This window comes from Stereum hirsutum (assembly GCF_000264905.1).
Source record: "Stereum hirsutum FP-91666 SS1 unplaced genomic scaffold STEHIscaffold_8, whole genome shotgun sequence".
Lineage (NCBI taxonomy): Eukaryota > Fungi > Basidiomycota > Agaricomycetes > Russulales > Stereaceae > Stereum > Stereum hirsutum.
The window spans coordinates 434,224-461,982 of NW_006763138.1; the positions used below are offsets into that span (position 1 = coordinate 434,224).

A 27,759-nucleotide genomic window follows, 5' to 3' on the forward strand; every position below is an offset into this window, starting at 1 on the left:
GTAGAGATCTCTGGCCTCTTCTTAGATCATTGGTAAGTTTATTCTTCATACTATCTACTCAGGAATAGCATCTGATTCCATGTTCTTCCAACAGGACTTATGTAGGTTAGTAATTGGCAGGGATTTTTTTCATGTAATTTACTGTAGCACAGTGTTGTCATGTATCTGTACCCTACTGTAGTGAATATATAATCTTTCTTTGTCTCCTGATTAGTGTGATGATTCTATAGAAGAAACCCTAATCCAAAACAATATTAGTTGGGTGGAAAATGACTATAGAAGCTCTGAGAGCTCTGAGAGCACTGAGAGCTATAGGAGATATTGCCACTATACATAGGAACAAGAGATCCATAAGTTGCTAACATTGATATGGTAGCTCTCAATGCTCTCCAACAATATCTGTTCTATAGTATCCCTATGAGAAATTTCCTGGTTTGCTGATGATATGTGTCCGTTAGAGAAAGGGATATGTTTATAGAAGAGTTTTAAAGGGATATGTTTATGGGAGAGTTTTAAAGGGATTTCAGCGAAAAGGGATCGAGCTGAAGTCCGGGTGTGCGTCGCCTTATTAGGAACATGGTAAAGGAAAAGAAAAGAAAAAGATACACAAAGTAACAAAGAAGAAAAAGTGTCCATAACACTTTCCGCATGACAACCGCCCCCAATGAGAAGACACCACAGCTTCACCTCGCCACCAGTCACCACCCTATTCACCTGGCTTTGCCGACCTCGTCAATATACATGATCATGTCCATACAGTATCGACAACTGCTGGTTTGATGCCAGGCACTGCCTATCGCTTGCGATCTGATACCAGAGCCCGTTCTCAATCAATCGTCAGGAGTGGAGAGTCAGAGCTGGTCCAGCGTCTCGTCTCTGCCACTTAGTGAGTGAGCACGCACGCTATTCTGATGGCCAGGGAGAACCAGACACTGCATGCACAGTTAGAGGCAAAGGCGAAGAAGAAGGCTGTGAAAGATGGAGACAAGTGGGTGAAAACTGATGCACGGATTCTTACCGGGCCTGAGAGAGTTGCTGCGATCCTCATGGAAGAGGAGTTGAAAGTGAGAAACACAGTGGCGGATGCCAAGGTCAAATGGTGTACGGAAATTGACAAGATGGGTGAGGCTGTAGATAAGATGATCACTAAATGAGAGGCGGAGCATAAATGTGAGCGCAGACCCCTCTTGAGGGTGGCGAAAGAGGTCAGGAAGATCACAGTGAAGTTGTACCCATCCATTACACTAGCGGACATTAGCTTGGATGCTCAAGCTACGACTGGCAGCCAACCACAGAGTTTAAGTGTTATTGTTAACTGTAAGAGAGTTGGAAAGGGGAGATTCTCTTATCAAGTCCTGACAGATGCAAGAGGGACGGAGAGCCCTCGCTGTTGTGTCGAGTCTTTCGATGGACAGTGGCCCGAAAGGAGAACAATGTTAATAAAATGATAGTAGCAAACACTTGACTATCCAAATGTCTGACCAAAAATGCAAATCCGTTCAGCCTGTTTGTTGAACCATCTGCTTAAGACGACCCCTCCATCTTCGTAGCTTCCATGATCCTAGCTTAAGATTTAATAATAGAACATGTCAGGAGAACTAGAATACACATTGACAAATGGACAATGTGAGTGTGTTTGACTCTAGAACCCTAAGAAACATTAAGATAGAACAAATCTTACAATAGGAAAAAAATGTACAGCCCAATTAATTAAAGGAGTGAAGGGGACACCCTAAAAGCATGCAAATACATATAACTGAATGAGGACTCTGACTTTCTTCAGACTTGAGAACACATTATTATTTTAAAATGAATAGAGCTGCAACAAAGGCCAGTAAGGACATAAATGTGTCAAGTACCATTAGCCCTGCCACACACTCAGGTACTGAGACTGTAGGAGAGAAGGGAGAGAATGAAAAGGAGTGAGCTATCAGAAAACTGCTCATCTATACTAGCCAACTAGGTAATACATATCAAGGTGATAATCATGGAATGTCAATATTCACAATCATGGTCGATGTACTTGACTAAACTTCAAGTACATCAACCATGGTTAATGTACTTTCCATTCACTTTGGATGCAGTGTATATCAATTATGATTATTGATATGTGTGTGTGTTTCACATGGCTATTTCTACAGCGTGAAAGATGACTCAAATAACATGCTTATTTCTCACTCTATGACCATAATCTACAAAACAGGCTATCATTACTAGAATCATATCAGTTGGACCCCACACAGTCCACCTACATTTAAAGAAAGGCCCATCTATTAAAGGCTGTCATGGCCGGACGAGATGACACTCAATCCTGGGTAAGCCTCCCTGACAATGTGGGGTGCCTACGCCTTAGCTCAACACGTCAAGATACCTGCAGGGATGATCAAGTGCTCTGAGGCAGTGGCTTGAATAAACATCAGGCCTGGTTACTTTAAGATTCACCTCCAAGGTTGCCCAGTGCGAGATCAAACGACTAGTTGACTACACTAGCAGCGACGTGAAGACGCAGGGGTGAAGAGGATGAGCCTCTATTCTGAGTTGTTCATCCAGGAGTTGACAATCTCAAAGCTGGGGTATGTATATGCAGACTACTCCCAAGCTGAGAGGGACACGTAAACTATGATGAAAGGGGTGCGTAAGTAAGGGGCATATATGTGTATCGAGTTATAGTCTGTAAGAATGAATAGATGGGAATAGTGAAGGGCCGTGCATTGAGGATGAAGAGGAGCCGCATCATGGAGATAAGAAAGTAAAGGACAAGAAAAGAAGGGGATACATAAGCATACCAGGAGTCCATGGGAATACGTAATCGTAAGAGTCATTATGGTGTCATGACGTCATGAGGGATTGTGGAGGAAAACAAAAACAAAAACAAAAACAAATGAGTGTGGCAAGTGTGGCAAGTGTGATGAGACACGCGAAAGAAAAGAAAAGGAATTGTCCATAACTAGTCATTCCTAATAAAAGCCCCTTTATTGAGATTGTTGTTATGAACTTTTTGTTTTTTTACCTACATTTTGATATACTTGTTTTCTGTTCTGTGTTTGCTTGAGTGAAATGAGACAGCGAACTACAGCGGGCAAGTCTGATTGCACCGGACACCGGGCCAGTCCAGCTGTAGTTCAGCGTGATAGGAAAGTGCCACCACGTGGAACCTCGGTATTTCATGGGAAACCTTCCACTGAAGGTCGACTTCAATAATTTCCCCAAAATTACTGTAGGTCATGGATCCTATAGCTGAGCTTATGGAAGGTACATATAGACTCTACATATGCATGTTTTATAGCTACGTTAATTCTGAAACTGATGGGGATCACTGGTTTTTATTTTACGAGAATATCTTCGTTCAGTAGTTCAGTAAGATAGTGTTCCCACACTTCTTACTTACACTACTCTGCTCGTGATACCTACTGATCTGTTCCTAGATTATCTACATCCTTTCCTCTACACCTCTTCGAGTTTCCTCTCCTTTGTTACTGCTCAGTAATCACCATCTGATTATTTACGCTTAGTATTCCTATCACTGGACTTGATTAGTGACCAGTCTCTTTATCTTCGTGATTCTATTCGCTACGATCTTTTCTTGCTTAGAAGAGTCTCTTCGCTATTCATTGACTCTTTTTATTGCGTGCTCATTCACACTAATATCTTGGTAAGTTGTGTCATTTATGATTAGTATTTTACTTTGTATCTACAGCTATAAAAACTCGTATGTACTCTCAAATAAAATCCAGACTTGATCTGGTCTATTTCCTCCATAACCATCTCTTCAGCTTCACCAAAGCGCGACCTAATGATTTTATTCGAGTTGTTAACTATTGTTGGGGAAGAGAAAGGTTAGATTAGGTTGTTAGGTTAGAGGTTAGTTTGTTAAGTCAGTATAATCCGGGAAATTTACGCCTGCCAGTAAATTCTTGTGAATTGCCACGGGCGATCGAGGAGGTGCCGACGACCTAGGCGATGAGTGTCCAGAGGAAAATAAAATGAGGTGGCTCAGCTGCGTTCTGGGTTCACGTCTATTGTAGAGCAGAAGTTGCTCTCGCTATCCCTTGAGAGCACGATTTGAGGGTCGGGTGAGGTTCTGACATACAAAGTGTCTCGGTTGATATACAGATATAAATATTTTATTTGTTTCCCGTATGTGTGCGGCTTTGGCAAGACTTTGGGTGGCACTATGGTAGCCACTTTAACGTATGTGGCACTTTCTCATTGTGGGTGCCGCAGGCACGAAGGAATTGGTCACCCAGAAGAATGTTCTGAGTATTCAACGCACCACAGACGTCAAAAAAAAATAACTTTTGTCAAGGTGGCGATCTTATGGCATAAGAGAGTAACAAAACATCCCAAGGCTTATTGCAGGCCTGTGGCACTGTCCGATACTCATCTCGCTTACAAAAAATTTACAAGACTTTGATCGCAAGCAGCTTCCTCAGTAAATTTTCTGTAAACATTAAGTTTGGCACGACTTATTTCACTTATTTCTGCCAAACAAATGAGCTCTGCAACTTATTCCTTATATTTTGGCATGTCGTCAGTGCCTGCAACCCCGTCTCTTTTGCGCATCGCGCTCTATCGTGCTCTATATTTAGCAGCTGACCAGCTTTTGTTCATCTTGCAGTCTTGGCACCGTTACACGCTCCTCAGCTGACCTTGAACTCGCTCGCAATCCCGCGATACTTTTCAGGCCACATGGTGCTATCTGACTGGAAAATAAACAAAAACACATATATAGATACACATTCAGGTACTGGAATGTATTTAAAGCAACTAAAATAGAAGTAAGAGTATGATACAAAAATATATACCCTGAAAGTATCGAGATAATTGGGAAGGCGACGAGAGAGCGAAGGTGTTTGGACACCAGAAGCAAAGTGGTGGTGCGCAAAGCGCGACGCCCAACGGAGGCAGGTGGACGCACATGGCGTAGCTATGCCGTGCTACGGCCAGCCAACCCATAAGTGATCGACGGCTGCAGAAGCGCCTGGAAAGGCAAATTTCCCGTAAATTTCTCAACATAAGTTAGAGGTTAAATGATTAGGTTATGTTAGGTTATATAATATATATTAAAAAGCCCAGTATATTGACATTATTGAAAAGCCCCGATGTACTTTCTTGTGAAGTACACTAACGACACTCCCACATTTTCCCCGACCTTTCTTTTATTTTATTCCACCCTCCAAACCCCGTCGAACCCCCACAAGCCACATAAGGGAAGAGAATCGGCAAGTCCCGCATCCGCGCGTCATTGCATAAGCTGTAGACTCAAACCCTTGTGAAATGTCCCCAATGGCATTTCTCCTATAAACACATAGAGAAGCAAGTATATGCATGAATTATACAGTGCCAAGGAAGCCTCAATGATTTTCCAAAGATTTCTATCATTTTATTCGAGCCCCGCCAGACATCTGATGGTGTTACAGATGCCTGCACCGAACTACCAGTTCCTGTAGTTTGTTTCAAACTCCACCTCACCAGGTTCTCACTCAACTTCTGATGAAGCTAGATAGTGCTATAAAGCAAACAGCTTAGTCATTGCAAGAAATAGACAGTGGCTAATTTTTTTGAGTGAAAGTCGAGATTCCCATTTATTGACAGAAAATTCCTGGCACTGCAAGAGGTTTTCGAAAATAATAAATAATTGAATTATGATTCCATGAGTTTACGAATATATTGTGTATAAATGATTTCTTTGCTTTTTTCTTTCGACATGCAACACCACCTTCCTTTTCTGGGTTATTGAGCAGAACTCACATGGTGCCCTGTGGCGGGTGGCCACTGGTGTACGCAGCATCACCTTTGCTTTTGCTCTCTCATCCCTCCATACGCTTCTTTGCACTCTGCATACTACTCTATGGGCCTATTATATCATTTGTTGATGTTCAGCCCGTACAAAACGTGCTATCGAGTTCTCAGTGCCATCGCCAATGCTTTCGGTCAGTGATAGCACCCGCCCCTTCTCTTTGCACCACTACCATCTTCCTCTTCATTCGCTCCTCCTAACACATCTAGGTACTCACACTCCCACAAACTCCCTCAAGAACCATCTAAAGTTGAACCAAGAAGGCTGGTGGGTTATTCATATTGATCCTCAGATGTGGCACACCAAAAGCAGCTCACGCGTGAGCTGCCGGCTGCTCTACGTGTGTTGCCACATTGTCTTCGTGTTTGTCTCTCGCTATTCTCTCTTCTGACATTTTTTTTTGCTTTTTTCACAGTCCTTGACCCGCTTGCTGGCTATTATCTCGAAATGTTCAACCATTTCATATGCAGCATCATTCACACACGTCTGCATCAGCCTCTACGCATCCCTCCACATCTTCGAGAACATATCCACCCGACAAGCCGACAACCCATTCAACCGACATCTTAGCACCACAACGGGTCGGCGGCCAATGCTCCTCCATTAAGCATATCACTCACCAATTTATCCCACCGCACCTCCATCTCCAATTTATGTCCATTGACGCCGACTCAGTCTCTGGCTTCCACCAGAGGATGTACCACCTTTATAAAGGTATCTGCTAGTAAGCACAGGATCCTTTACAATGATTCCTCTGGCCCAGGAATTATAAATGGCAGCACTGGGCTGGCTATTGGGGCGGCCGGGGGTGATTCTGGGTGGCCGGGTGGCCCAGGGTGATGGGGTAGGGCGTATGGGGGTGGTCGTAGGGGTAGGGTAGGGGGTAGGGGATGGGGTAGGGGTGCTGGGGAATGGGTAGGGCGGGTAGGTAGGGCGTATATGGTGGAACGGGCTGGATTATGTATGGATAAAATGGGGAATATGGGCAAGGATGATCGTAGGATGAATAGGGATAGAACGGTGGTCGATAAAAATACGGAAAAATGATAGAATAATAGTAGGGATGCTAGGGTCGGGGTACTGGGTACCTGGTGGTAGATCGGTAGGGGAAACGGGGTGATCTGGGGGTATTTTGGTAACTTTGTGAGTTTTGTGAATTAGGACGAATGGATCGCATTGCCGGGTGTCATTTCGATGGAATTGACGTATAAAATGTGAATTGTGGCCCAATTTTGGCAACATGAAGGAGGCCTATTTCGGGGGTTCTGACTATTTGACAAACATTGATAAATGTATAAGATGGTCAAAATCAATTTTTGAAGGAATCGGTCCATTCATTCTGAAGTTATAGCGTAAACGGTCAGCAAGATATTGCCCTAGCACGGTGGGAGAGGGTGGGCAGGCCAGAACTGGGGATATAGCGGTCCGATTATCTTAGTTTTTGCTGTAATGGGCAGCCCCATATGAATACTAAGTGATGGGAAGCACACCGGACACAAAAACAATGATCGTGGCCTTGGTAGTGGTGCCGCGTCCAGGGGAGGAGGAGAACATCTACCCTGGGGGTATTTCCATGGTTAGAATGTCTTGTGGTGTTGAAGTGATGATTGGACAATATATTTTGATGTTTGGGAAGTTGATCTACGGTGCAATATTAGTCAAAATTGTCCTGCACTAATTGTGGGGCACTGAGGGGGTGAAACAGCGTATTGGGCCACAGTATAATCACCGAAACACCAATTTACGCGTTTTTGGTACCGTTCTTGTTGTGGTAATTTAGTTTAAATGTACATAAACATTATACAAGCACCAGAACCACAGCTGGTGAATTGTGGAGAAAGCAAAACTATGTTTTTGATGGGGGGCAGGTGTGTCATGACCTTCCATCATTTTCATGCCTTTTTCATTATTTCCTGGTGTGTGCCACAGTGGCCTGGGTTTGGTTGTGTTTGGTTCTGGCTAGTATATAAACCTACCTACTTCCTGTTTTGTACTCTAGTCTTGAGATCATCAGTCTCCCCCCTATACAACCTTTTCCTTGCCCTTGGTGTGTGTTTCTGAGTGAGATCGCCTGCCAGCAACCCCTCTTTGTAGGATATGGTTGTTCTGGTGTGATCGTGACAAGGTGCACATGTAGTATTGGGGGCGTATATGGACCAGATCTCGCTCAAATGCAGCGCGATCATGGTGCGGTGTGGTACAAGGCTAGATTACATCATAATAAATGTTTCTGGGTGGTCCACTATGTCATATCTAGTCTGTGTGATACAGTAGAAATGCAAAACATCGGTTTTTGGCTGTAAATGACCAATTCTGCCGCGTATTTGAATTTCTGAATATAATTGAGGGATTCCTGGACCAATCCCCGTTAGGAATAATCTCTATGCATCAATAGGTGAACGTCCAAAAAAAATCCGAAGTGATCAGTTAGCCTATACCTCTCAAAGTGCACATTCATTCGTCCTAATTCACAAAACTCACAAAGTTACCAAAATACCCCCAGATCACCCCGTTTCCCCTACCGATCTACCACCAGGTACCCAGTACCCCGACCCTAGCATCCCTACTATTATTCTACCATTTTTCCGTATTTCTATTGACCACCGTTCTATCCCTATTCACCCTACGATCATCCCTGTCCATATTCCCCATTTTATCCATACATAACCCAGCCCGTTCCACCATATACGCCCTACCTACCCGCCCTACCCATTCCCCAGCACCCCTACCCCATCCCCTACCCCCTACCCTACCCCTACGACCACCCCCATACGCCCTACCCCATCACCCTGGGCCACCCGGCCACCCAGAATCACCCCCGGCCGCCCCAATAGCCAGCCCAGTGCTGCCATTTATAATTCCTGGGCCAGAGGAATCATTGTAAAGGATCCTGTGCTTACTAGCAGGTACCTTTATAAAGGTCTTACATCTACGCCTGTGGCTTCCTGGGTCCGTATTCCCTCAATGGTCACGAACTGCTTCTAGTCTCACTGTTACGACCGGGCTTAAGCTAGGCTTAAAGGCGACGTCGGTTTCATGAAGCGAGGAATGATCGAGTCGTTTGGCGCCGTCGGCTTGGGCGATCAGCGAGGGGCTTCAGAGGTTCTGGATCCGGGGTTCTGGCTCGGTTCGTCTAGACGCGGTGTCCGGTCTAGGATCGAGTTCGTTCAGATGAGGTGTCCTCTTCTAAGGCAGGCGTCCTGCTAGAACTGATGTGGATTTGGGGTTCTGATAGTAAAGCTCTTCAGTTAGTCGAGATTCGAGGGGTATTGTCTTGAGGTCGCACAAGACAATATCGAGAATTCTGGTGAATTCAATTGAAACACTGTAGGTACGATACAAGTGAACAGGTTGGAGAATCTCGACTACAAAGGTCCGATATTTATACTAGTACAGGTCCGTGTGAATCGCCATATCATATAGGTCCGCCACATCAGCCTGAGAGTCCGTCTGCTCTGCCGAGCCAGAGCCAAGCCATACCGTGGTAGTCTATATTCGAACAAGATATTGTGTCCGCAGTCCTTCCTTACGTGTCCCATCCACTATCATATGTGTCCGAAGTATGTATACGTGTCCAATGTAAGTATACGTGTCCGTTAGAGAAAGGGATATGTTTATAGAAGTGTTTTAAAGAGATTTCAGTGAAAAGGTATCGAGCCGAAGTCTGGGTGTGCGTTTCCTTACTAGGAACACGGTAAAGGAAAAGAAAAGAAAAAGATATACGAGGTAACAAAGGATAAAAAGTGTCCATAACATCCGGTAAGTCACACAAGTCTCTCGCATAGCACCTTAGTATTTACACTACTCTGCCTTAGAATAACTACAAGACAAAAACCAAGAAGTGTGAATCCAAGAAGCAATTAGCCTAACAGAAGAAGGCAGCACAACCGGTTCCACGTGTTAAGCATGTCCATATTCGAGGAAGGATGGATAAGGACGAGATGGATGTGAGTGGCAAGGAGATGTCAGATGAGATGTCTGCACTACGGGAGACGGAGAATCGAGAGGCGAAGAAGCAGAACCATCAGGGTGGTGCTCATGGTCCAGAGAATATGACGCTCCCACACTGGCATGAGGCTGTGCCTTCTATCGAACCAAAGGGTCCACGCTGGATGTTCAAGTGTAGATATTGTACCACGTAGGTGCAATTCTCTTCGGTGATTTATCTGTGCTTTACTCATTCAATTCACCATCAGCACTCATACTGTTCAGCGCACTCTCGTTGACGACGCCAGCTTTGCAGATGAGAAACCTCGTCCAGATTTGATAAACCTTGTCTCACATATGAATAGGCATCCCAACAAGGTCAAGGATGCTAGGGCGAGGCTTGCTGCTGGTGGAAGTGGCAAGAATTTGGGAGCAGGGAAGCCAGGTATAGACTCATACTCCGCTACGACACAGAGTATTATAGATAAATTTATGGAGGAGGGCCTACTGAATCCAAAGAGTGAGCCAACACGTCAGGGATTCATTTTGATGTTGGCAGCATGGATTATGGATGATGATCTACCTTTCATAACATGTGAGCTGATCTTCTATATCCCCGAGCTTTAGTGCCACTGAAAAGTATGTCCCTACTAGGTGAATCGGCATGGCTCTAGCGGGTTTTTGAGTACATCAAGTGCAAGTGGGAGCTTTCCAGCGATACTGCAGTATGCAATGCCATAGTCAAAATTGTCATACAGCTACATGATGAGGTTGTAAAGACGCTAATGGTTCGTATTTTATCACTTTGATATCTCTGGTCCTGTCTCGGTTTCTCTCTACATGACTGTGACACATAGGCTTGCTTTCAATCATCCAGTTTGTACAATACAGCATACTGACTTTACTTTGTTAAAGGCTGTGAAGTTGAAGATCGCCTATGCAACTACACACACACACTATGATTGATTGTGCTCAGCTTCTTTGAAAGGTATCATCATATGTCTTAGGCTTGTCATCCCGTTCACTATCAACACCATATCCAGGACATCAATGCCTGGATTGCTGACATTGATAATCCATCAATTCCCTCATTGATCCAGGAGGATTGGAAGGCCTTGGATGAGCTCGCTCATGTTCTTTCAGTGCGTACAATATTTTCTTTGTCTGTAATAAAGAAATTTTCTGTGACTTACGAGTTCTCAGATATTTACAAAGGTTACTGAGACCATGTCCCGTTCCAACACACCAACACTTCCTTGGGTCCTTCCCATGTACGAGCACATGAAAATCTTGTTTGAGGCAGTTGTCAATAATGGGTCCTTGCCTGGTAACCTTCGTGAGGCATCTGCTGCTGGCCTTAACAAGTTAGAGCAGTACTATAGCCTTGCTCATAATAATTACTGCTGCATTTTGGCCACGGGTATGATTATCGATATGAGTCTTGTTTTTTCTAATTGTCTTGCATCTTCTAGCATGCCATCCATCAATGTGATTGAAGTGGTTTCAAAGTACTAGGTGATGATGCATACAAGAAGGCCTGCATTGTCTTTGAGAATGTGTTCAAGGCATACAAAGAGGATATGCCCCGCCTCGAGCCAAAGTGTGCACCTACACAGCCTCCTGCCTCAAACAACTTCCTCTTAAGTCTTATTGGTCATGTTGATATCAATTCTGACGGAGAGGAGCCGCAGCTTGCAAAACTGGAGAGGTGGAGACAAGGCCGTGATGGAGGTAGTGAACCAAACTATCCGTTGAAGTAGTGGAAGGTGTGCATTTTCTTTATTGCAAGGTGGAGAACAATATCTCATCCTTTATTCTAGGCCCATGCATCCGGGTTTGCTGTTATTTCCAAAATGGCACGGATTGTACTTGCAATTCAAGGGGCGGCTGTATCAGTTGAGCGCATTTTCTCTTATGCGTGTCATATCTGTGTTGATACTCGCTTGTTGTTGAAGGCAGAGAGTATCACTGAGCTTATGTGCTGGATTTTTGTCTATTGATTGATGCTTAAACTCTTTCATCACTAAACAGTCCAGGTTCCTATGAACATACTATATACTATGTATGTACGGGATTTCCGTACATGTATAGTAGAACGTGGAGCCTTACTCACATATGTATCCAGCACTTTTTTTGTTTTGCAAATTATCAAGATGTCTACTGATATAAAATTCAACGTAAACTCGTCAAGATTTGACTCTTTCCATTATTCATGGCTTAACTCTCCAACTGTAATCTACAATTATCTATCCTGTAAATATACCCTCCACAGTAGACCAGCCTGGTATATGAAGCACCACAAGAAACCTTGTACTTGAGGGGAGATGCATGTTGGAAATACTTTATCATGACCACACCAAAACAATCATATCCTCCAAAGAGGGGTTGCTTGCAGGCGATCTCTCACTCAGAAACACAGACCAAGAGCAAGAAAAAGGTTGTATAGGGGGAAGATTGATGATCTCAGGACTAGAGTACAAAACAGGAAGTAGGTAGGTTTATATACTAGCCAGAACCAAACACAACCAAACCCAGGCCACTGGGGCACAGAAACTCGGAAAGTGTGGCCCAACTGTAGCACACACTAAGAAATAATGGAAAAAGGATGGAAATGATGAAAGATCATGACACACTTGCCAAATATGGAAGTAGGCAAGACTTTTGTCCAACAGTGTAGCAACCAACAACCTCTGCCACTGCACTGGACTAATCTATCTTCAGAGATCATCTATTATACTACAATATGCAGACAAACATAAAGACAAACCTGCTCAATAAATAATTGGCTAGCCAAGCCAGGCAATTTTAAGGCTACTCTTCAGCTGACTAAGGCTGTGGCCCAGCGCCACCACAAAGCTCTCAAAAGTTTACTACAGAGCCGCTACACGAAGTTCTGAGTGTGCTTGATATTGATACATAAGGTGGATTTTTCCCCTGTTATAATGAGCCTTTTACGCATCTGGATTAATGCACTTATCAATGTTGTAATATAGGGGATACACTATGGCGGGCAAGTGGCAGGCCTTTGCACTGCAGAGCTCTGTATGGCAGTTGAAATATTAAGATTTTATTCATGTTGCGCTATTGTGGGTATAAAATACTGTGCAGATTATGATAAGATTATCTTACTCTATTACTCAAGGGTATTAGTGGATAATCCCAAGTGATCAATCCTGTGGATTGTGACAGGTTTTATTGATACCTTTGGGAAAGTGATGAAGTGGGTGCCACAATCCTTCTCTCCTCCCTTATCCTGGGTTTTTATTTTATTTTTGTGCCCCCCTTATTTGCAACAACTAATAGATATGATCTTATAGACAAAAATTAATAATAGGCTATATTCATCTGGATCTCATAAACTGATTTATAAGTTGAACAGACTGGCCAAATGAAGTAGAAGATATGACTACATCTTTAATCCATGTTGGAAGTTTGTTATAAATACGAGAATTCTGATATCTAGAGTCTAGTAAAATAAGGCTTGCCCAGTCATCTTTATGTCTTATAGCACGGCCTAAGAACGACACAGTGAGCTTTTAGCATACCACATATTGAAAAAACATATATACCTATACTTTGATTGACAGCATTCATACAAAGATTTTCATAAAGATATGTTCCAGCTAGCCCAAATGGAGAATTGCTAGAAGGAAGAGTCCCTTGGATATGATCTGCATATCGTAGGCGCTCTTTCAATTCTAGAGAATTGAGGTTTGCAAATGGCAAGCCCACTATCACAACCATACGTGCAAGATTATCAGAGAAATTCAATCCCTCTGATAGCTTTGCTCCTATGACTGCAAATAGAAGAGCACCTCTCTATTCCTTTATTAATAAATATCATAAGTATATAGAGAATATAATGACATACTGGTTTCTGTGTAGCCAAACTGTATGCATCTAAGACAGATTCTACTTCAGAACCGTCTGAAGGTTCCACAAAAAGCTGGATTTTTGTCATTTAGTAGACATAATAAAGATAAAATTTAAATACTCACTTCTCTTTTAGATTCAAGTGCACTAAATAGATGACCTTTCTTCCATGTTGATAATGCCATATGAAGTACTTTATAAGATGAAAAGAATATCACTACACCACCGGGCACTGATCGAATTAAGTTTAATATTGCTTGTCCTAATTCATCAATCTGTTGAACTTATAAGACATGAATTTTTGAAGAGGGAGAACAAAACTTACCAGTCCCTTAGTGGATAGGTTAGAATGAGTGAACTTTAAGTCACTATTCCTCGGTCCATACCCCACAATAAGTGCTTGAAGATTAGACTTGGGTATAATGTGCAAGCATGAGAACTGAGAAATCCTGCTAGAGGGTAGATAATAGAATAGTTGGGTAATTATATCCTCAGTCTAAATATCACAGTCAGTATATATATGTATGAATCAAGACATTTATCACGTACAGGAGATAATGTTCCACCAGCTAAGATGATTGACTGAGCTGAATCAACGAGGGCTTGAAACTGTGGTGATGGATTCAAACACTGATAGGTTATTGAAAACGACTCCACATCTGCACAGCTTGAAAGAAGAAGCCTTCCATCTGGTATATATTCATTAGTGCATACTCTGAAAGTATATAGCCAACACTTACCATCTGCAGCCTGTGTAATTGAAGTGATAAATGATTCTATCACATGAAGTGAAGGTCTCTGAGGATCTGTATTGAATTAGTATGATATCTCAATTGTAACTTCAAGAAGTCAGACTCACTATCTTTCCTTTGACTGGGTTGAAATTGTGTTGAATAAGCTGACACTTTGCGAGCAATCTAATAATATGTTAGACTCAGCTGAAAGAAATTGAACAAATAAGCATCACCTTAGAACTCCGAAGATACTCATAAATCTCTAGGAGATTAACAGCATCGATGTTCTGCCCAAGAGCCCGCATGACCTCACCAACAGTCATCACTACTGCATGTTGCTCATTGCCCAGCTTCTGCTGTGATCTCCACTTAATGATAAATGCCATAAAAGCTTTCAAAAAGGTGTGTAGTCGTGTGAGATGCAACATGTGACGAGAGGACAGTCTTAAGCGGAACTTGGATAGATATGTAGAAATCTGGTCCATAGAGTCCTTCAGGTTTTGATATGTCATACTGACTGTAGACAAAGATAAGATGGTGGAGATGAGATCTGAGGTATTATGATCAATAAGGAGGTGGTAGACATGATTGAAAGGAAATATAAGCTTACTATGGGCTTCATCTATCACAATCACCTGGTCTTGAAGATTGATCCCCAGAGCATCCCGAGCCGAGGGCTGCAGAAGAAGATTATAAGGCATTGTGACCAACTGCAGAAGGAGGTCAACTTCAAGAGCGTGCCACTGCGTGCATGAGAGAAGATGAACAAACCTCAGCCTGAGATACGGCCTCTCGAGATGCAAAATAGGGGCATGTGCGGGATTCTTTTGCCACAGATACCAGCTCTTCGATATCCTTTGGAGCAGCCTACTGCATCAGTCAGATCACCATTTGATAAACAAATAACAGAACGTTGTCGCACCAGTATCTGGTCCCGAAGGTCATGCAATCGCATATCATCTTCATCTCGAGGTAGATACGGACAACCATGTCCCTTTTTGGCTGGAGATATACGCTTAGTATTAGTATTAAAGACATGGAGACGGACGGCAATACATACAATTCATCAGATCCCTACAACGTTCGTCAAGATCGCCCCCTTTCGCCCGCAGATCCTCATTTATGCACAGCTGCTTCCGTGACCCAAGCGACACGGCGCGTGTCTGTTGTTGGCTAACGAACACATCATCGTCATCGTTATCGCTCGCTAGCGCTTGATATCCTCTCTTGAGTGAAGACGGCTGCGGGAGGCTTGTAGTATGCGAGGCTGCCGACATATGACCAGTAGCGGGAGGGTTCTGACGATTGCGTTTGAGCCTGCGAAGCTCCGGGATGATTTGGGATAGTTGTGAATGAGTACGAGAGCTGTAGTAGATCTTGGTACAAGGCGGTCGCTCTTCGGACTTCCGCTGAGAGTAACTAAAATTGAGAGGCACTGGTCAAGCCGTCGTAAAAGAGTAAATCATTCGGCGGGATACTCACCTCGAACTTGTACGTGCGAGAAATGACGGCAATTCCGAGTCATGACTCTCCTCGGGTAGGTACACATCGTCTTCGTCGACCTCCTCAGTATCGTGAACTTGTCGCTGACGTTCATCGTCAATCCAAACCTCGCAAGACACGAACAGAGACAAACTCACAGGCTTCTTCCTCACTCTCGCCATCGCCGCCTTCTTCGCCGCAGCTTCACGTTTCCTCGCCTTCTTCAATTGTTCCTCGTATTCCCTTTCATCCGCTTCCAGTTCTCGTCTCAACCGCTCCTTTGTCTGTTCCATGACCCAATCGGGCCCTGTACGTCCGAGAGTGACAATGCATCAGGCCGCCACACCATGGAAATAATCGAGGGGAAACGCACCATCACTGCCCGCAAGAGCGTCCAATTGCCCTTGACGAGCACGGTTCTTATTATCGTCCAGCCAAGTGAAAGTCGCAGAGAGCAGACTCAGAGTCTTTCCCTAAAATAAACGAACTATCAAGTCAAACTCTCAGCCCAGTAGATGATAGGCAACCAACCGTTCCTGTAGGACTTTCAACAATCGCAACTTTACGCCCCTCGATGGCTGCATAGAGATGGCGCATGAGATCGAGCTGAATGTTGTAAGGCTCCGGGTACGGAAAGATAGGGAATGTGTCTGGGGTAGGAAGGGTGAGAGATGGCCCATCGGACTTCGAGTCAGACTCAGTCGCCATCGAAGATTGTGGCAGCGTCGTTGACAGTTTGGAAGACCTGGAAAGCTGAGATGTGTATTCGCTCGAGTGTGAAGAGTTGACGTGTTTGGTGGCAAGAGCAGAAAGGCTGATGTGCAACAATCACGACGCGTCAACCACGTGTTTTCCCACGGGGCCACATTGACACTTCAAGAACCTTTTCGACCGTTCAAGACGCACGGCGAGGGTGCTCAGGCAATCAAAATCACACGGCAGACAGATAATACAACGAAGGCAAATCAGTCGGTAATTGTCCAGCCACATCCGCACAATACACACGTATACGCAAAACATGTTGAAAGGTAGGCTACGTTAACAGGCATCTCAGTAGACATACGGAATAATTCTCCACGGCACAAGTTCCATGTACTTGTGCCAATCTTTTCCATATCTATTGGAACAATGAGCGACCGGTCCTCGATATAGATATGTTGCAACTCACTTTCTCTCGCAGTTTTCATCATCGCGCAACTGCCTGTGAATGAGCAAGAACGCGAAATAGATGACATAGAAGTAGGTGACAGGTGTGTCGAAACCGGTGGGAAGAGACCACGCCAAGGCCATCAAAAGGTCGCCCCTATAGTCGATCTCAGTACAGGGCAAATGGGGCAGGGACTGAGACGTACATGTAGTTAGGGTGGCGGGACATGCCCCACCAGCCTGATGTTATGAGCTTCGTGCCTCTTTCAGTTTGCATGAATTGGAGATCTACGCGAGGAAGGCTTCCGTAAGTCAGTGAATCAGTGATACAGTGTTTGAGTTTACTTTTGGGGTTTTTTCCGTTACGGAAGTCGTTCTTCTCGCCGTTGGAAGAGCGGAAGATATAATAGCCCAGACAGTTGACGGCAAGGATGCCAGCGGTGGCGTATGGACCGAGCTCTTTTGGACTGAAAACAAGATAACGAGCTTGCAAAGAATAGACGAAAGGAACCCATAGAAGGTCCCCGACCGCGAGCATGAACCCAAATCCATCAGATGTGATGTCCATTGTGGTGAGGATGGCAGGCTAAAAGGATATCACAACGGTAAGCCTCGATAGGAACGCTCTCAAACGCATCGGAATTACCTCGTTATAGAGCGCGTCAGCGATGTATAGCGATTGAAAGCCGATGACAAGGCCCATAGAGTCGGTGATCCCGCCACCACGTCTTGTGGCCTGCTCGCAGGCCATGCTGATCAGGATCAGTTGCCAAAGGATCATTCCAGGACGTAATTCGTTGAAGGATTTGATGTCCAAACTTCCAACGGTGGGGTTAAGCTCCCGACCGATGAAGAACTAGAGAGAAAACTGAGCAAAGGAAAACGCTAGGAAGAGTGAACACATACGTCGTATATGGGATTTCCTGAGTTGCCCCCCAAGGCGAGAAGTTTACCCTCCCGGAATGACAGCGCGTACCATAGAAGACCCTGGGCGACGGAATTGGCTAACGCCGCGGTGGTGAAGCCGACCCAGTGGTCATAAAAGATGGTGAAAGACTGGTAACCGTAGCGGAAGATGACGGCTGCAGCGATGCCTAGCGCGGCGAGATAGGTCGCGAAGGCTAAAAGACGCCGTGAATATGCATGTCTAGCGAACATGGACAGGGAACGCACCGTTGATCTTGTAATGTTGATATTTGCCATTCCTGAGCTGCGACCCCTGAACCCAATCTCCCGGCAGGACGAGCCAGGCTACAATACAGAAGGTGTACCAGGCAAAGTATAGCGCAAAGGCGAGTGGATCCCAGAGATTAGCCCACCAGGAAGGGTCTTCTACGGCATGAAGAAACGAAGGAAGGAGGGTGTCGAGGGGAGGTGGACAGCCGCCTGCGGCCTCGTTGCATGCGAAGAAGAGGGCATATGCGAGGAATGGGACACCAAGGGTGACGGCAGTGGCGCCTGGAGGACCGAAGAACTCGTACGAACGCGTACGGGGGTTGAGAGAGGACATGGGTGCTGTGAGCAAGAAGCAAAGCAAGCGAAGTGGGACGATGCGTCGCGTCGAACGCGTGTGAGCGTGGCAAAGGCGGTCACGTGGTCGGGTAGGATTGTGCATTGTAGAAACGGTTGGAAAGACAGAGCCAACGCTGCCAATGCACTCATGGGTTTTTTCTCGTCCAGACGGCCAGACGACTCGGACGAGTTCGATGCCGCCCACGAAAGGCCCGTCGTCCAGATCATCCGCTCCAGATTCGTACGTCTCCACCAGTCCCTTGCCGGCCGCCCAATTTCCCTTTGCTCACGCCCCCCCTCGCCTCTTTCAGTATGGAAAGGGAAAGTCTAAACAGGACCCGCAGCCGTCCTCTTCCTCTTCCTCTTCATCCTCCTCTTCGCCTCTCGACCACAAACCTTCCATCTCCCGTCCTCGAGCACTCCACCCCCTACCCCCCTCTCCTCTCTCCCGCCCGTCCGCAGAGAGAGTGGCCCCACAACCAACAAATGTTTCCTCCACAGATGCCATTACGTCTGTCCCAATATCCCCCGCCGCTTCCATCCTCCTTGCTGACTCTCTCTTAGCATGGTCTTAGCCCAACGTCTTAATGAACTGGCCACCGCCAATGCGGAAGGCCTGCTCGAGTGAGTACGTGCCTCTGCCGTCCTCCAGACCACCACTCTAAACTTGGTCTGGCTACCGCAGTGACGATGAGTATCGGCTCTTACGACAGAATCTTTTTGAACGCCTCGCCAACGGCACCTCCGTCCCTTCAGAAGCCCCCGTAGTTCCCATCTCGAGCCCGCATGTTGCGTCTCATACCGACGAGAAAGGTGTGTGGCAACTCTCACTCACTCAGCCTAATCCTTAACAAACAATGTGCGCCATGTCTCGTGTCAGCCTATACACCTGTCTCTCGACCCCCCTCTGTCTCATCCAGACGATCTGTCTCTTCTACTATGTCTGGCATCTTCCGTAAAGCCACCACTCGAAGGTCGACCTCCGAAAGTACCAATGGCGACGCCAGCAGCATCTTCTCCGTCGGATCTATATCTTCGAACATCATTCCCCAGCGATTTTTACCTCGCTCGTTATCCAGACAAGGCAGCGCCATGTCTCTTCAGACGGATGCATCCAGTGCACAGTACGATACCATATCCGTCTCTTCCCACCATCAATCTCCCGGTCGACCACCACTATCTGTGGACCCAAACGCTACCCCAGTCCTGGGCCTTTCTCGTGCGTCCACCCGCAGCACGAAGAAACTCGGCAAGACCCCTCCTCCATCTTCATTTCACGCACGTTCTGTCGCTTCCGAGCCTGCACATGAGATAAGCGCGGGCATCGACAACCCATTTGACGACGAGAATCTGCAATCTTCAAGAGACATTCGTCGCGAAATCGAACTCGTCGAAGCGGAGGGTCGGCGACTCATGGATGCTTTCAATGGTCTTGAGCTGAGCACGTTGACGCGACGACAGCCACGTCCCGGCCATCTCACACCCACAACCTCAGCCTCTCATCTGTCTACCTTCTCTGACAGGCCAGACTCGATATGGACTCAGATTCCGGATCGAAGATCTGGGCGGAGTGGTCCAGACAGCGACGTCGTCTCTATTCGTTCGACTGGTTCGAATGCCACCAGCCTTTCCGTCTCACGCTCCCCAAATCGAGCATGGCCTCCGCCAGTCTCTCAACCAGTGTCGCTCGGCCGAAAGTCTTCGTTCTCGTCCATGTCATCAAGAGGTCGAAATCCGTCGAGTCCGGCCCCTCCCGTTCCTCCCATGCCTCTTGGCTTAGGTCGCCTCGGTGTTGGCAGCACCTCCAGTGTCAATCTAGCTCGGAGCGCGACCCATCTTCCTCTCCCACCAGTCGCAGAAGGTGATGGGCGCGAGTCGTTGGATACGACTCACCCGTCAGGATCCCAATTGTATGGGCGACCGTTGACGATAGTTTCCTCCGGCTCGCGAGATGTTGCAGATGATTCGGAAATCGCCGCGTTGGAGGTGGAAATGACGGATATTCGACGTCGGCGTACGGAGGTGGTGGGTCGGTACGAGGAGCGTTTGGAGTACTTGCGGGCCAAGCTCAAAGGTGCTGAGTTGCATGAGAAACTCCTTCGACGGTAGCGTTGCTTTACTATGGATACCCGAGCAGACTTTGTCATTTCATCGCAGCCTATACGCTACAGTAGCATACCCAGTAATTGCATTTCGTGTATCATTTGTGAGACCAAGACAGAGGAAGTTCGTTGAGATTCGAAAGACGACTCGTGTCATTCGTCGTCATTGTGTTTTTGCCATGTGCGGGCCGGGCCTTGTGTTCGGGAGGCCAGTGCCAAGGGCTTACAGAGTCAACGAAGGCAAGCCTTCAGGATCCTTTCGTCGACCGGCCACACACCGCAACTCCCTCTCATCAGGCTCCTCAGCATTTGACGTTGAACGACAAGGCTCGCTCTACACTTGCACGGTAATGGCTAGCCCAACCGACGACAGCGAGCAGGATTCGTCTTTCTCGACGCCAAGCGCACCGCCCAGCTCCCGCACACCCCTCCACCGTAGTGTTAGCCATACCTCTCAGTGGTCCGTCGCAGACACCCCACAACACCACAATCTTGGCACGTCCTACTCTACTCAACATCCCCGACCCGTATCCCCCAGTCCTCGCCGCCACCCTGGTCTCGTACGCAGCCTCTCTTCCAGCGTGACCAGGCGCAACGGTGTGAGAAGCGCAAGTACGAGCTCCCGTCATGGAAGACGTTTCCGCGATGATTCAGATATGCTCAGCGGGGATGAGGGGTCGAGCGAGGATGAGGGATCACGCAGCGGTCTAGAGGGCAATCGCGGCAAAGCAGCGGCAATAGACGGAGACAATGGCGGTGACGCAGATGAGGACGGAGAGGGAGAGGATGATATCGACGAGGATCCCATCACGTTGAAGGATCGACAGTCGCTCATCAATGTTGAACATCCTTTCGGTCTTCCCATCTGGAAACCCGCCCTCTACAAGAAATCTCGGTCAGTCACTCGTTATGCCGACCAGGCACTGCACTCCGTTCCATCTGCACAGGCAGAACGCCATCTTCTTGTCGGCAATATTTTCTGGACCATCGCCTTCGGTTGGTGGTTAGCGTGCATCTGTTTCGCCATTTCGGGTATCCTCTTTGTTCTTCCGTATGGGGGACGCCAGTACTCCTCTCTTCTATTCGGTCTGGGATGGTACCTCGGTTGGCCCTTCGGCAAATACGTCGAGGGCGATTTCGACGAAGACCGATTCGCAGAAGATGCTTCCGACGCAAACCACACCGTCGACGTACCTCGCACCCATTCAAGCACCGATGGTGACACTGTGCGTGCGTCTCCCCCTCCAAGGGATGACGCGTCGACACCTCGCCCATCCGCCATCCCGAGCACACGACTGGATACCCTCCCGGAGCACGACCATTCAGCCTCATGGACCGACCAACCCAGTCCTACCGAAGCGACTTCCTTGCTCCGGGGCTCGAAAGCCGACGTGCACCCCGCAGGACCCCCAAAGTCCTACGGAACAACTTCCCCCTATTCATACACATCATCGGAGACTACGAAACCATCGACTGCAGGAGAATGGTTGGGAAAGGCCGTATTCTGGTTGGCCCTCGTCACTATTATCGCGCCCTTGATGCTGGTCGTGTGTGTTTTATGTTGGGGACTCATTATTGCGATCCCAATGGCGAAACTCAACTGGGCTCTCATCAAGCACCTCTTCCAGCACCCTACCAATATCCGCTTCTGCTCGGCGCCGTCGCTCGTTCTGCTAGCTTCCGAAGGGTCAGAAATCGAACCTTCCCATGATCCCGACGATGTTCATACCCCGATTACCGTCAACCATCCACGTCTCGCTGCGGGCCAGCTGGCTCCTTCCGGATCGCCGACATCGAAGGTACTGCTCTGTATCTATCGAGCCGTTGGCCTCAAATATTACAAATATACCGTGGGCGGCGTCAACATTCTCTTCATCAACCTTTTACCTCTCGTCTTCTTCGTCATCTTCGACGGATTTGTCCTCCTTCCCATGGCCGAAAGTCGCGAGAGGTCTGGTCGGCCTGTCCCATGGATCCTAGCCAACCTCGCGTCGCGTGCCCTCATCTTCACCCTGAGTCTCCTCAGCGTCATTCCCCTTTCCTATTTCATCGGCATGGCAGTCGCCTCTATCTCTGCTCAGTCTTCCATCGGTATGGGAGCGGTAATCAATGCCACATTTGGGTCTATCATCGAGATTTTGCTCTATGCCATCGCTCTCACGCAAGGTAAAGGCCGCCTTGTAGAAGGATCCATCGTCGGCAGCATCCTCGCAGGAGTTCTACTCATGCCAGGCCTCAGTATGGTCAGTGGAGCTATACGCCGCAAGGAGCAGAGGTTCAACGCTAAGAGCGCGGGTGTGACAAGCACGATGTTGATCATGGCTATCATCGGGACGTTGACTCCGACCCTTTTCTATCAGACTTATGGCAATGTACGTTACCGTCTACTCCTGTCTCCCGCTTGAGTGTATAACTCTTCTCGTTCTCAGTTCCAACTCGTCTGCGATGGATGTCCCTCAACCGCCACCGGAAACGATGCTCCGTGGAAGTGCACCCATTGCTCCTACCAACATCCGGATCCGGTTGATGATCCATTCTATCAGTCCACTGTGAAGACGCTCATGTACTTCTGCGCTGGTGTCCTGTTGCTGGTGAGTATAGCCTATATAATATTTTTCGCTTGACCTCACTTCCGCCCTCGTTAGTCGTACCTGATTGGCCTCTGGTTTTCGCTGCGAACCCATGCTTCACAAATCTGGCAAAACCCTCAACAACTCCTTCACGCTACGGATGCGAACCGGCTTTCCGTCTACCACAAACTTGTTTCTGGGCCTCGTGGTGCTTCTGGTGCGCCCCATCGACCTAATGATTCGCTGCATCACCAACCGAGTTTTGCTTCGACCGTAGGTACGATCCCCTCTCGCAGCCAGACCCCTGTTCCTAGGAACCACGACTACGGCCCGTCATCTAGTTCAGAAAGACCGATCGGGCAGTCTTCGACAATGTCAAGAAGCCAACCTCCGCCTGCCTCTGCGCGCCGAGTTTCCTACGCTCCGCCGCCGAGCATGCAACAAGCCAGCTATGCGCCCATTATTGAGAGTGTCGATCACGTCATCCATGACACTGGATTGCGCCCGGTTCAACTCCCCGAGAATATGACCTCAGATGACTTCACTCGGGCTGTGGCCGTAGCGACCGTCAGTGCTCTTCGTCATCAACAGGCCTATGTGCACACTGGCCGCTCTCGCAACGCTGGCATGGCCGATGCAACAGAAGTCGAAGAAGCTGGAGGGCATGGTGGCCACGACGCCCCTTCTTGGAGTAGGGTGACTAGTGCAAGCGTTTTGCTAGCATGTACTGCTCTCTACGCCATTATCGCCGGTCAGTCATCTTCGTTCTTCTCAGCTGTTTCAGTCGCTCATAGAGTGCTACAGAGCTACTCGTTGACGTTGTCGACGTCGTCTTGGAAGGCTCTGGAATCGACGAGAAGTTCCTGGGAACGACGTTGTTTGCTTTGGTGCCCAACACAACCGAATTCATGAATGCCATGTCTTTCGCTATGAACGGGAACATCGCCCTCAGGTAAACCGGATCCTTCGCTATTCATTCCGTACATTAATTGATCTATATTTTATGTCGTAGTATGGAGATTGGCTCTGCATATGCACTCCAAGTTTGTTTACTGCAAATCCCCGCGATGGTCGCGTTCTCCGCTTGGTACGATCCCGCACGCCTGGGCCAGTTCGGCGACACTTTCACGTATGTGTTCGCTTTTGTGCACTGCTGTTCCTCGCTGACTTCTGCCACAGTCTGATTTTCCCCCGTTGGGACGTGATCGTCATCATATTGTCTATCTTCCTACTGACTTACACCTATATCGAGGCAAAGGCAAATTATCATCGCGGTACTATTCTGATCTTGAGGTATGTGCCTCTGTGTGTATCTGATATTGACATCTTCTGAAAAGCATCTCTAGTTATCTCGTCCTTGCAGCCGGCTTCTTCTTTGCCCCTCACGTAGAGTCTAACGACGAGACAATGGTCTTTACCGATACCGTCTTTGACTCGTATTACCGTTCCGCTCGTTTCTTCTTCACAAACACCATACATTGATCGACCCCTACTTCTATCTGTATACATGGACTTCTGTTGTGTTATGAGTACGACGACTCTACACAGCAATCGTAACGACCCCTAACGCCCACGACCGTCTCCTGTTTTTTGATATTCCCTTGTTCACATTATTCGGATTTTGGCAGTCTTTTTATCCACTTTTCCCCTTCGCGACTACTAGTTTTGGGGGTCACTCGCTGTGACCAGACCGATATACTTTGTGTAGTTCCAACCGTTCTACCTACGCATCTTTGCTTTCGTTCCAAGGAATTGACACTGAGTTGACACGACGAGTGTCACAGGCACAAATATGTCGCTCATGCGTGTCGGTTTGCGGGGTAATTTGCGCGGCCCCAGTGCGGGGAATTGCAATCACATGAAGAGACTGGCCTTCGGCTACTGAACCGGACGTCTTGCAAGACGTGCTATAAAAGTACACAACCTTCGCAGTTCTGCTTCTTTCGTCTTGTTGGTGGGATTCGACACCCAGAAGTTGCCCAGAAGGTAGAATTCTTCTCTTCCGTCTCGCTCGCCTGACCGTTCATCTATATATTTTAGGATCTCAATTGAAAGACTTGTGATGTTGAAGCGTGGATTGACTCCTCGGACTCTGCGCTCTACTCTGCCATCCACTCGTGTATGTGCCCGCCATGATATCCCGTCTGTTCGTGGTGACTGAGAAGACAGGCCGCTTAGGAACTGATGCCTAAATCACGCTCGTCCTCATCCTCAACTTCTACAACCGATGTCCCGCCCGGTTATCATGCCGATCCGTCCAAAGGACCCATGTTGCGCTACCAAGCCTCTCTCCCCCGTCTCCCTGTCCCCACACTCTCGTCCACACTCGCAAAGTATGTAGAAACTGTGCGCCCGCATCTCACCGCGACCGAGCTCGCAAAAACCGAAGCCGTGGTCCATTCCTTCGCAACATCCCAGCATGGCGCAGAGCTCCAGCGCAGGCTCGAAGCCCGTGCTGCTGACCCCAATACGAAGAACTGGTTGGCGGACTGGTGGAACGACGCAGCGTACATGGGATACAGGGACTCTGTGGTGGTGAACGTGAGTTACTACTACGTTCACGTTGACGACAAGTCGAGACGTGACCCGGCCAAACGAGCGGCGAGCTTGATCAAGGCAATGTTACCATTCCGTGAATTGGTGGAAACGTGAGCATTCGTCGATTTGCGCGTGCTTTCTTTCTTCGATGTCTTTACATCGCTGACCTCGCATTTCTGCAGTGAGCAATTAGAGCCCGAGAAAGTGCGCGGCGCTCCGCTCTGTATGGCATCCTACAAGTGGCTGTAGGTTTCTATAATCTTTCTATCATGCTTATTACGCAGCTGAGTGTTCTACTGTATTCAGCTTCCATGCCTGCCGCTATCCGGAAATGCCATCAGACACTGCTCGCAAATTCGACCCGAGGACGCATAATCACGTCGTGTTCATCAGGAAGAACCGTTTCTTTGAGGTACCCCTAACAAATGCCGATGGTACTGAAGTCAGTGCAGCGGATCTAGAGGAGTAAGTGGTCATCAAAGTTGCGACGTCGTTTTGATGTGAACATGCTCCATCCTACAGACAGGTCCGAGAGATCATCAGATTGGTCGGCGACAAAGAGGGTATTCCAATCGGGGCGTTGACGAGCGAGAACAGGGATACTTGGACCCAGGTAGGAGCCCCGAATGTCTGTTTCTACTCATCTTGACGGGTTATGCATGGCCAGGCTCGGCAGCGCCTAGTGAGCGCATCTGCGGACAACAAGGTGTCGTTAGAGCGCATAGAGTCTGCGTTGATGATTGTGACGCTCGACGACACGAAGCCCATCACGCGCGAGGATATCTCCTGGGCGTGCTGGGTGGGCAACGGACGAAACCGGTGGTACGACAAACATCAACGTAGGTCATCTCCTGAGCCTACGCATGGAGAGATACTCATCGGTCCTCTAGTGATCGTCTTTGACAACGGACGGTCTGGATTCCTTGGCGAACATTCTTGTATGGACGGCACACCGACTCTGTTCGTATTCTTATCTATATTGTCTAACCACATTAGCTGATTCATTGATCCCCATCACCAAACCCGACCGACCAGCCGACTCAACGAATTTATGCTAGCTTCGCTTGCCGCGAATAAAGTCGACCTAGGTCCATCAGAACCCTGCTCCTCGCTTCCATCACCCAAAGAGCTCGGTTTCACGACGAATGATGCAATTGTTTCCGACGTGCACATCGCGGAGAAGCACTTTGACGAGCTGGTCGGCAAGCATGAGATGCATGTGTTGCACTACGAGGGATATGGAAAAGCGGAAATCAAGCGATACAAGGTGTCGCCCGATGCGTGGGTGCAAATGATCAAGCAGCTTGCTTTCCATAAATTCCAAGGACGCCCGGCGGTCACATACGAGAGCACGCAGACGAGGAAGTTCCAGCTGGGACGAACGGAGGTTACGCGGAGTGCGAGCTCTGAGAGCAAGGCCTGGGTCGAAGCGATGGCTGATGCCAAGGTGTCGGTGAGTGTTTCATGTGGTGACAGACTGCCAGACGCTTATGTAGGGAGCGAGCAGGATGAGCAGCGAGCGAACTTGTTTCGGAGGGCGATAGCGAGGCACGTTCAGTATGCAGCATGGGCCGCTGATGGCCAGGGCGTGGATCGGCATCTTTTCGGTCTGAAGAAGATGGTGGGAGAGGGCGAGCCGGTGCCTGAGCTCTACAGTGACGAGGCGTTCTCGAGGACGAACCACTGGGAGCTGTCGACGTCGCAGCTGTCGTCGCCGTACATCGATGGATGGGGCTACGGAGAAGGTGAGCGCGAGATGTTGTTTGCTGCGGCGGAGCGAGCGCTGATGAGACTGGCAGTTGTTCCTGATGGCTACGGGCTCTCGTACGCGATTGGGGACGAGCACATCCGGTGGACGATTACAAGCGAGAGAGGGGACTCTGCGGTGTTGAAGCACTATTTAGCAGAGGCGGCGACGGAGGTGCGGGGGCTGATGGCGGCGGCAGAGAGCGGGCGGGCGAAGCTGTAGAATATGTAGAGTAATATCGTGCAATAATACGGAGTGTGGGAAAAAGAAGGGGAGTGGCCGGGGTCCGTGTGCTGGGGAGGAGAGGCCGATGTTTGCTCGTGTGTGG

General features: G+C 47.8%; 8 protein-coding genes across 8 annotated transcripts; 6 read left to right on the forward strand and 2 right to left on the reverse strand.

Annotated features, from left to right (window-relative positions):
* Nucleotides 1-911: 911 nt before the first annotated feature.
* STEHIDRAFT_157387 (uncharacterized protein) lies at nt 912-1,302 on the forward strand (the record flags this gene model as incomplete). The annotated part of the gene is made up of 2 exons (XM_007304723.1): nt 912-1,122; nt 1,286-1,302. 2 exons carry the CDS (start codon nt 912-914, stop codon nt 1,300-1,302), a joined length of 228 nt encoding a protein of 75 aa, XP_007304785.1.
* An 8,424-nt stretch (nt 1,303-9,726) lies between these two features.
* STEHIDRAFT_111456 (uncharacterized protein) lies at nt 9,727-11,487 on the forward strand (the record flags this gene model as incomplete). The annotated part of the gene is made up of 8 exons (XM_007304724.1): nt 9,727-9,938; nt 9,997-10,172; nt 10,212-10,322; nt 10,355-10,366; nt 10,454-10,515; nt 10,771-10,869; nt 10,931-11,147; nt 11,237-11,487. The coding sequence occupies 8 exons, from the start codon at nt 9,727-9,729 to the stop codon at nt 11,485-11,487; spliced, it is 1,140 nt and encodes a 379-aa protein (XP_007304786.1).
* Nucleotides 11,488-11,550: 63 nt separating this feature from the next.
* Nucleotides 11,551-11,727, forward strand: STEHIDRAFT_58817 (uncharacterized protein; the record flags this gene model as incomplete). The annotated part of the gene is made up of 1 exon (XM_007304578.1): nt 11,551-11,727. A coding segment is annotated over one exon (177 nt), but the record flags the coding sequence as incomplete, so codon positions are not given.
* A 1,341-nt stretch (nt 11,728-13,068) lies between these two features.
* On the reverse strand, nt 13,069-16,579 carry STEHIDRAFT_98051 (DNA repair helicase; the record flags this gene model as incomplete). The annotated part of the gene is made up of 16 exons (XM_007304725.1): nt 16,348-16,579; nt 16,190-16,289; nt 15,817-16,123; nt 15,395-15,753; nt 15,257-15,336; nt 15,106-15,201; nt 14,945-15,044; nt 14,568-14,884; nt 14,441-14,517; nt 14,341-14,396; nt 14,150-14,289; nt 13,926-14,096; nt 13,726-13,875; nt 13,599-13,673; nt 13,297-13,546; nt 13,069-13,241 (listed from the first exon to the last, which is right to left on the reverse strand). The coding sequence occupies exons 1-16, from the start codon at nt 16,522-16,524 to the stop codon at nt 13,069-13,071; spliced, it is 2,628 nt and encodes an 875-aa protein (XP_007304787.1). The 5' UTR covers nt 16,525-16,579.
* A 208-nt stretch (nt 16,580-16,787) lies between these two features.
* Nucleotides 16,788-18,472, reverse strand: STEHIDRAFT_79891 (ERG4/ERG24 ergosterol biosynthesis protein; the record flags this gene model as incomplete). The annotated part of the gene is made up of 6 exons (XM_007304604.1): nt 16,788-16,933; nt 16,985-17,119; nt 17,169-17,548; nt 17,609-17,818; nt 17,869-18,083; nt 18,136-18,472. 6 exons carry the CDS (start codon nt 18,470-18,472, stop codon nt 16,867-16,869), a joined length of 1,344 nt encoding a protein of 447 aa, XP_007304666.1. The 3' UTR covers nt 16,788-16,866.
* Nucleotides 18,473-18,622: 150 nt separating this feature from the next.
* STEHIDRAFT_157390 (uncharacterized protein) lies at nt 18,623-20,583 on the forward strand (the record flags this gene model as incomplete). The annotated part of the gene is made up of 5 exons (XM_007304726.1): nt 18,623-18,715; nt 18,786-18,985; nt 19,039-19,098; nt 19,160-19,287; nt 19,355-20,583. 5 exons carry the CDS (start codon nt 18,623-18,625, stop codon nt 20,581-20,583), a joined length of 1,710 nt encoding a protein of 569 aa, XP_007304788.1.
* A 343-nt stretch (nt 20,584-20,926) lies between these two features.
* Nucleotides 20,927-24,933, forward strand: STEHIDRAFT_168908 (uncharacterized protein; the record flags this gene model as incomplete). Its single annotated transcript, XM_007304727.1, has 7 exons — nt 20,927-22,948; nt 23,006-23,167; nt 23,222-23,897; nt 23,951-24,098; nt 24,159-24,275; nt 24,326-24,439; nt 24,493-24,933. The coding sequence occupies 7 exons, from the start codon at nt 20,927-20,929 to the stop codon at nt 24,626-24,628; spliced, it is 3,375 nt and encodes a 1,124-aa protein (XP_007304789.1). The 3' UTR covers nt 24,629-24,933.
* Nucleotides 24,934-25,330: 397 nt separating this feature from the next.
* Nucleotides 25,331-27,653, forward strand: STEHIDRAFT_58658 (acyltransferase ChoActase/COT/CPT; the record flags this gene model as incomplete). The annotated part of the gene is made up of 9 exons (XM_007304566.1): nt 25,331-25,794; nt 25,867-25,929; nt 25,991-26,149; nt 26,207-26,297; nt 26,352-26,523; nt 26,575-26,644; nt 26,720-27,137; nt 27,189-27,429; nt 27,484-27,653. 9 exons carry the CDS (start codon nt 25,331-25,333, stop codon nt 27,651-27,653), a joined length of 1,848 nt encoding a protein of 615 aa, XP_007304628.1.
* Between the last annotated feature and the right edge of the window lie 106 nt (nt 27,654-27,759).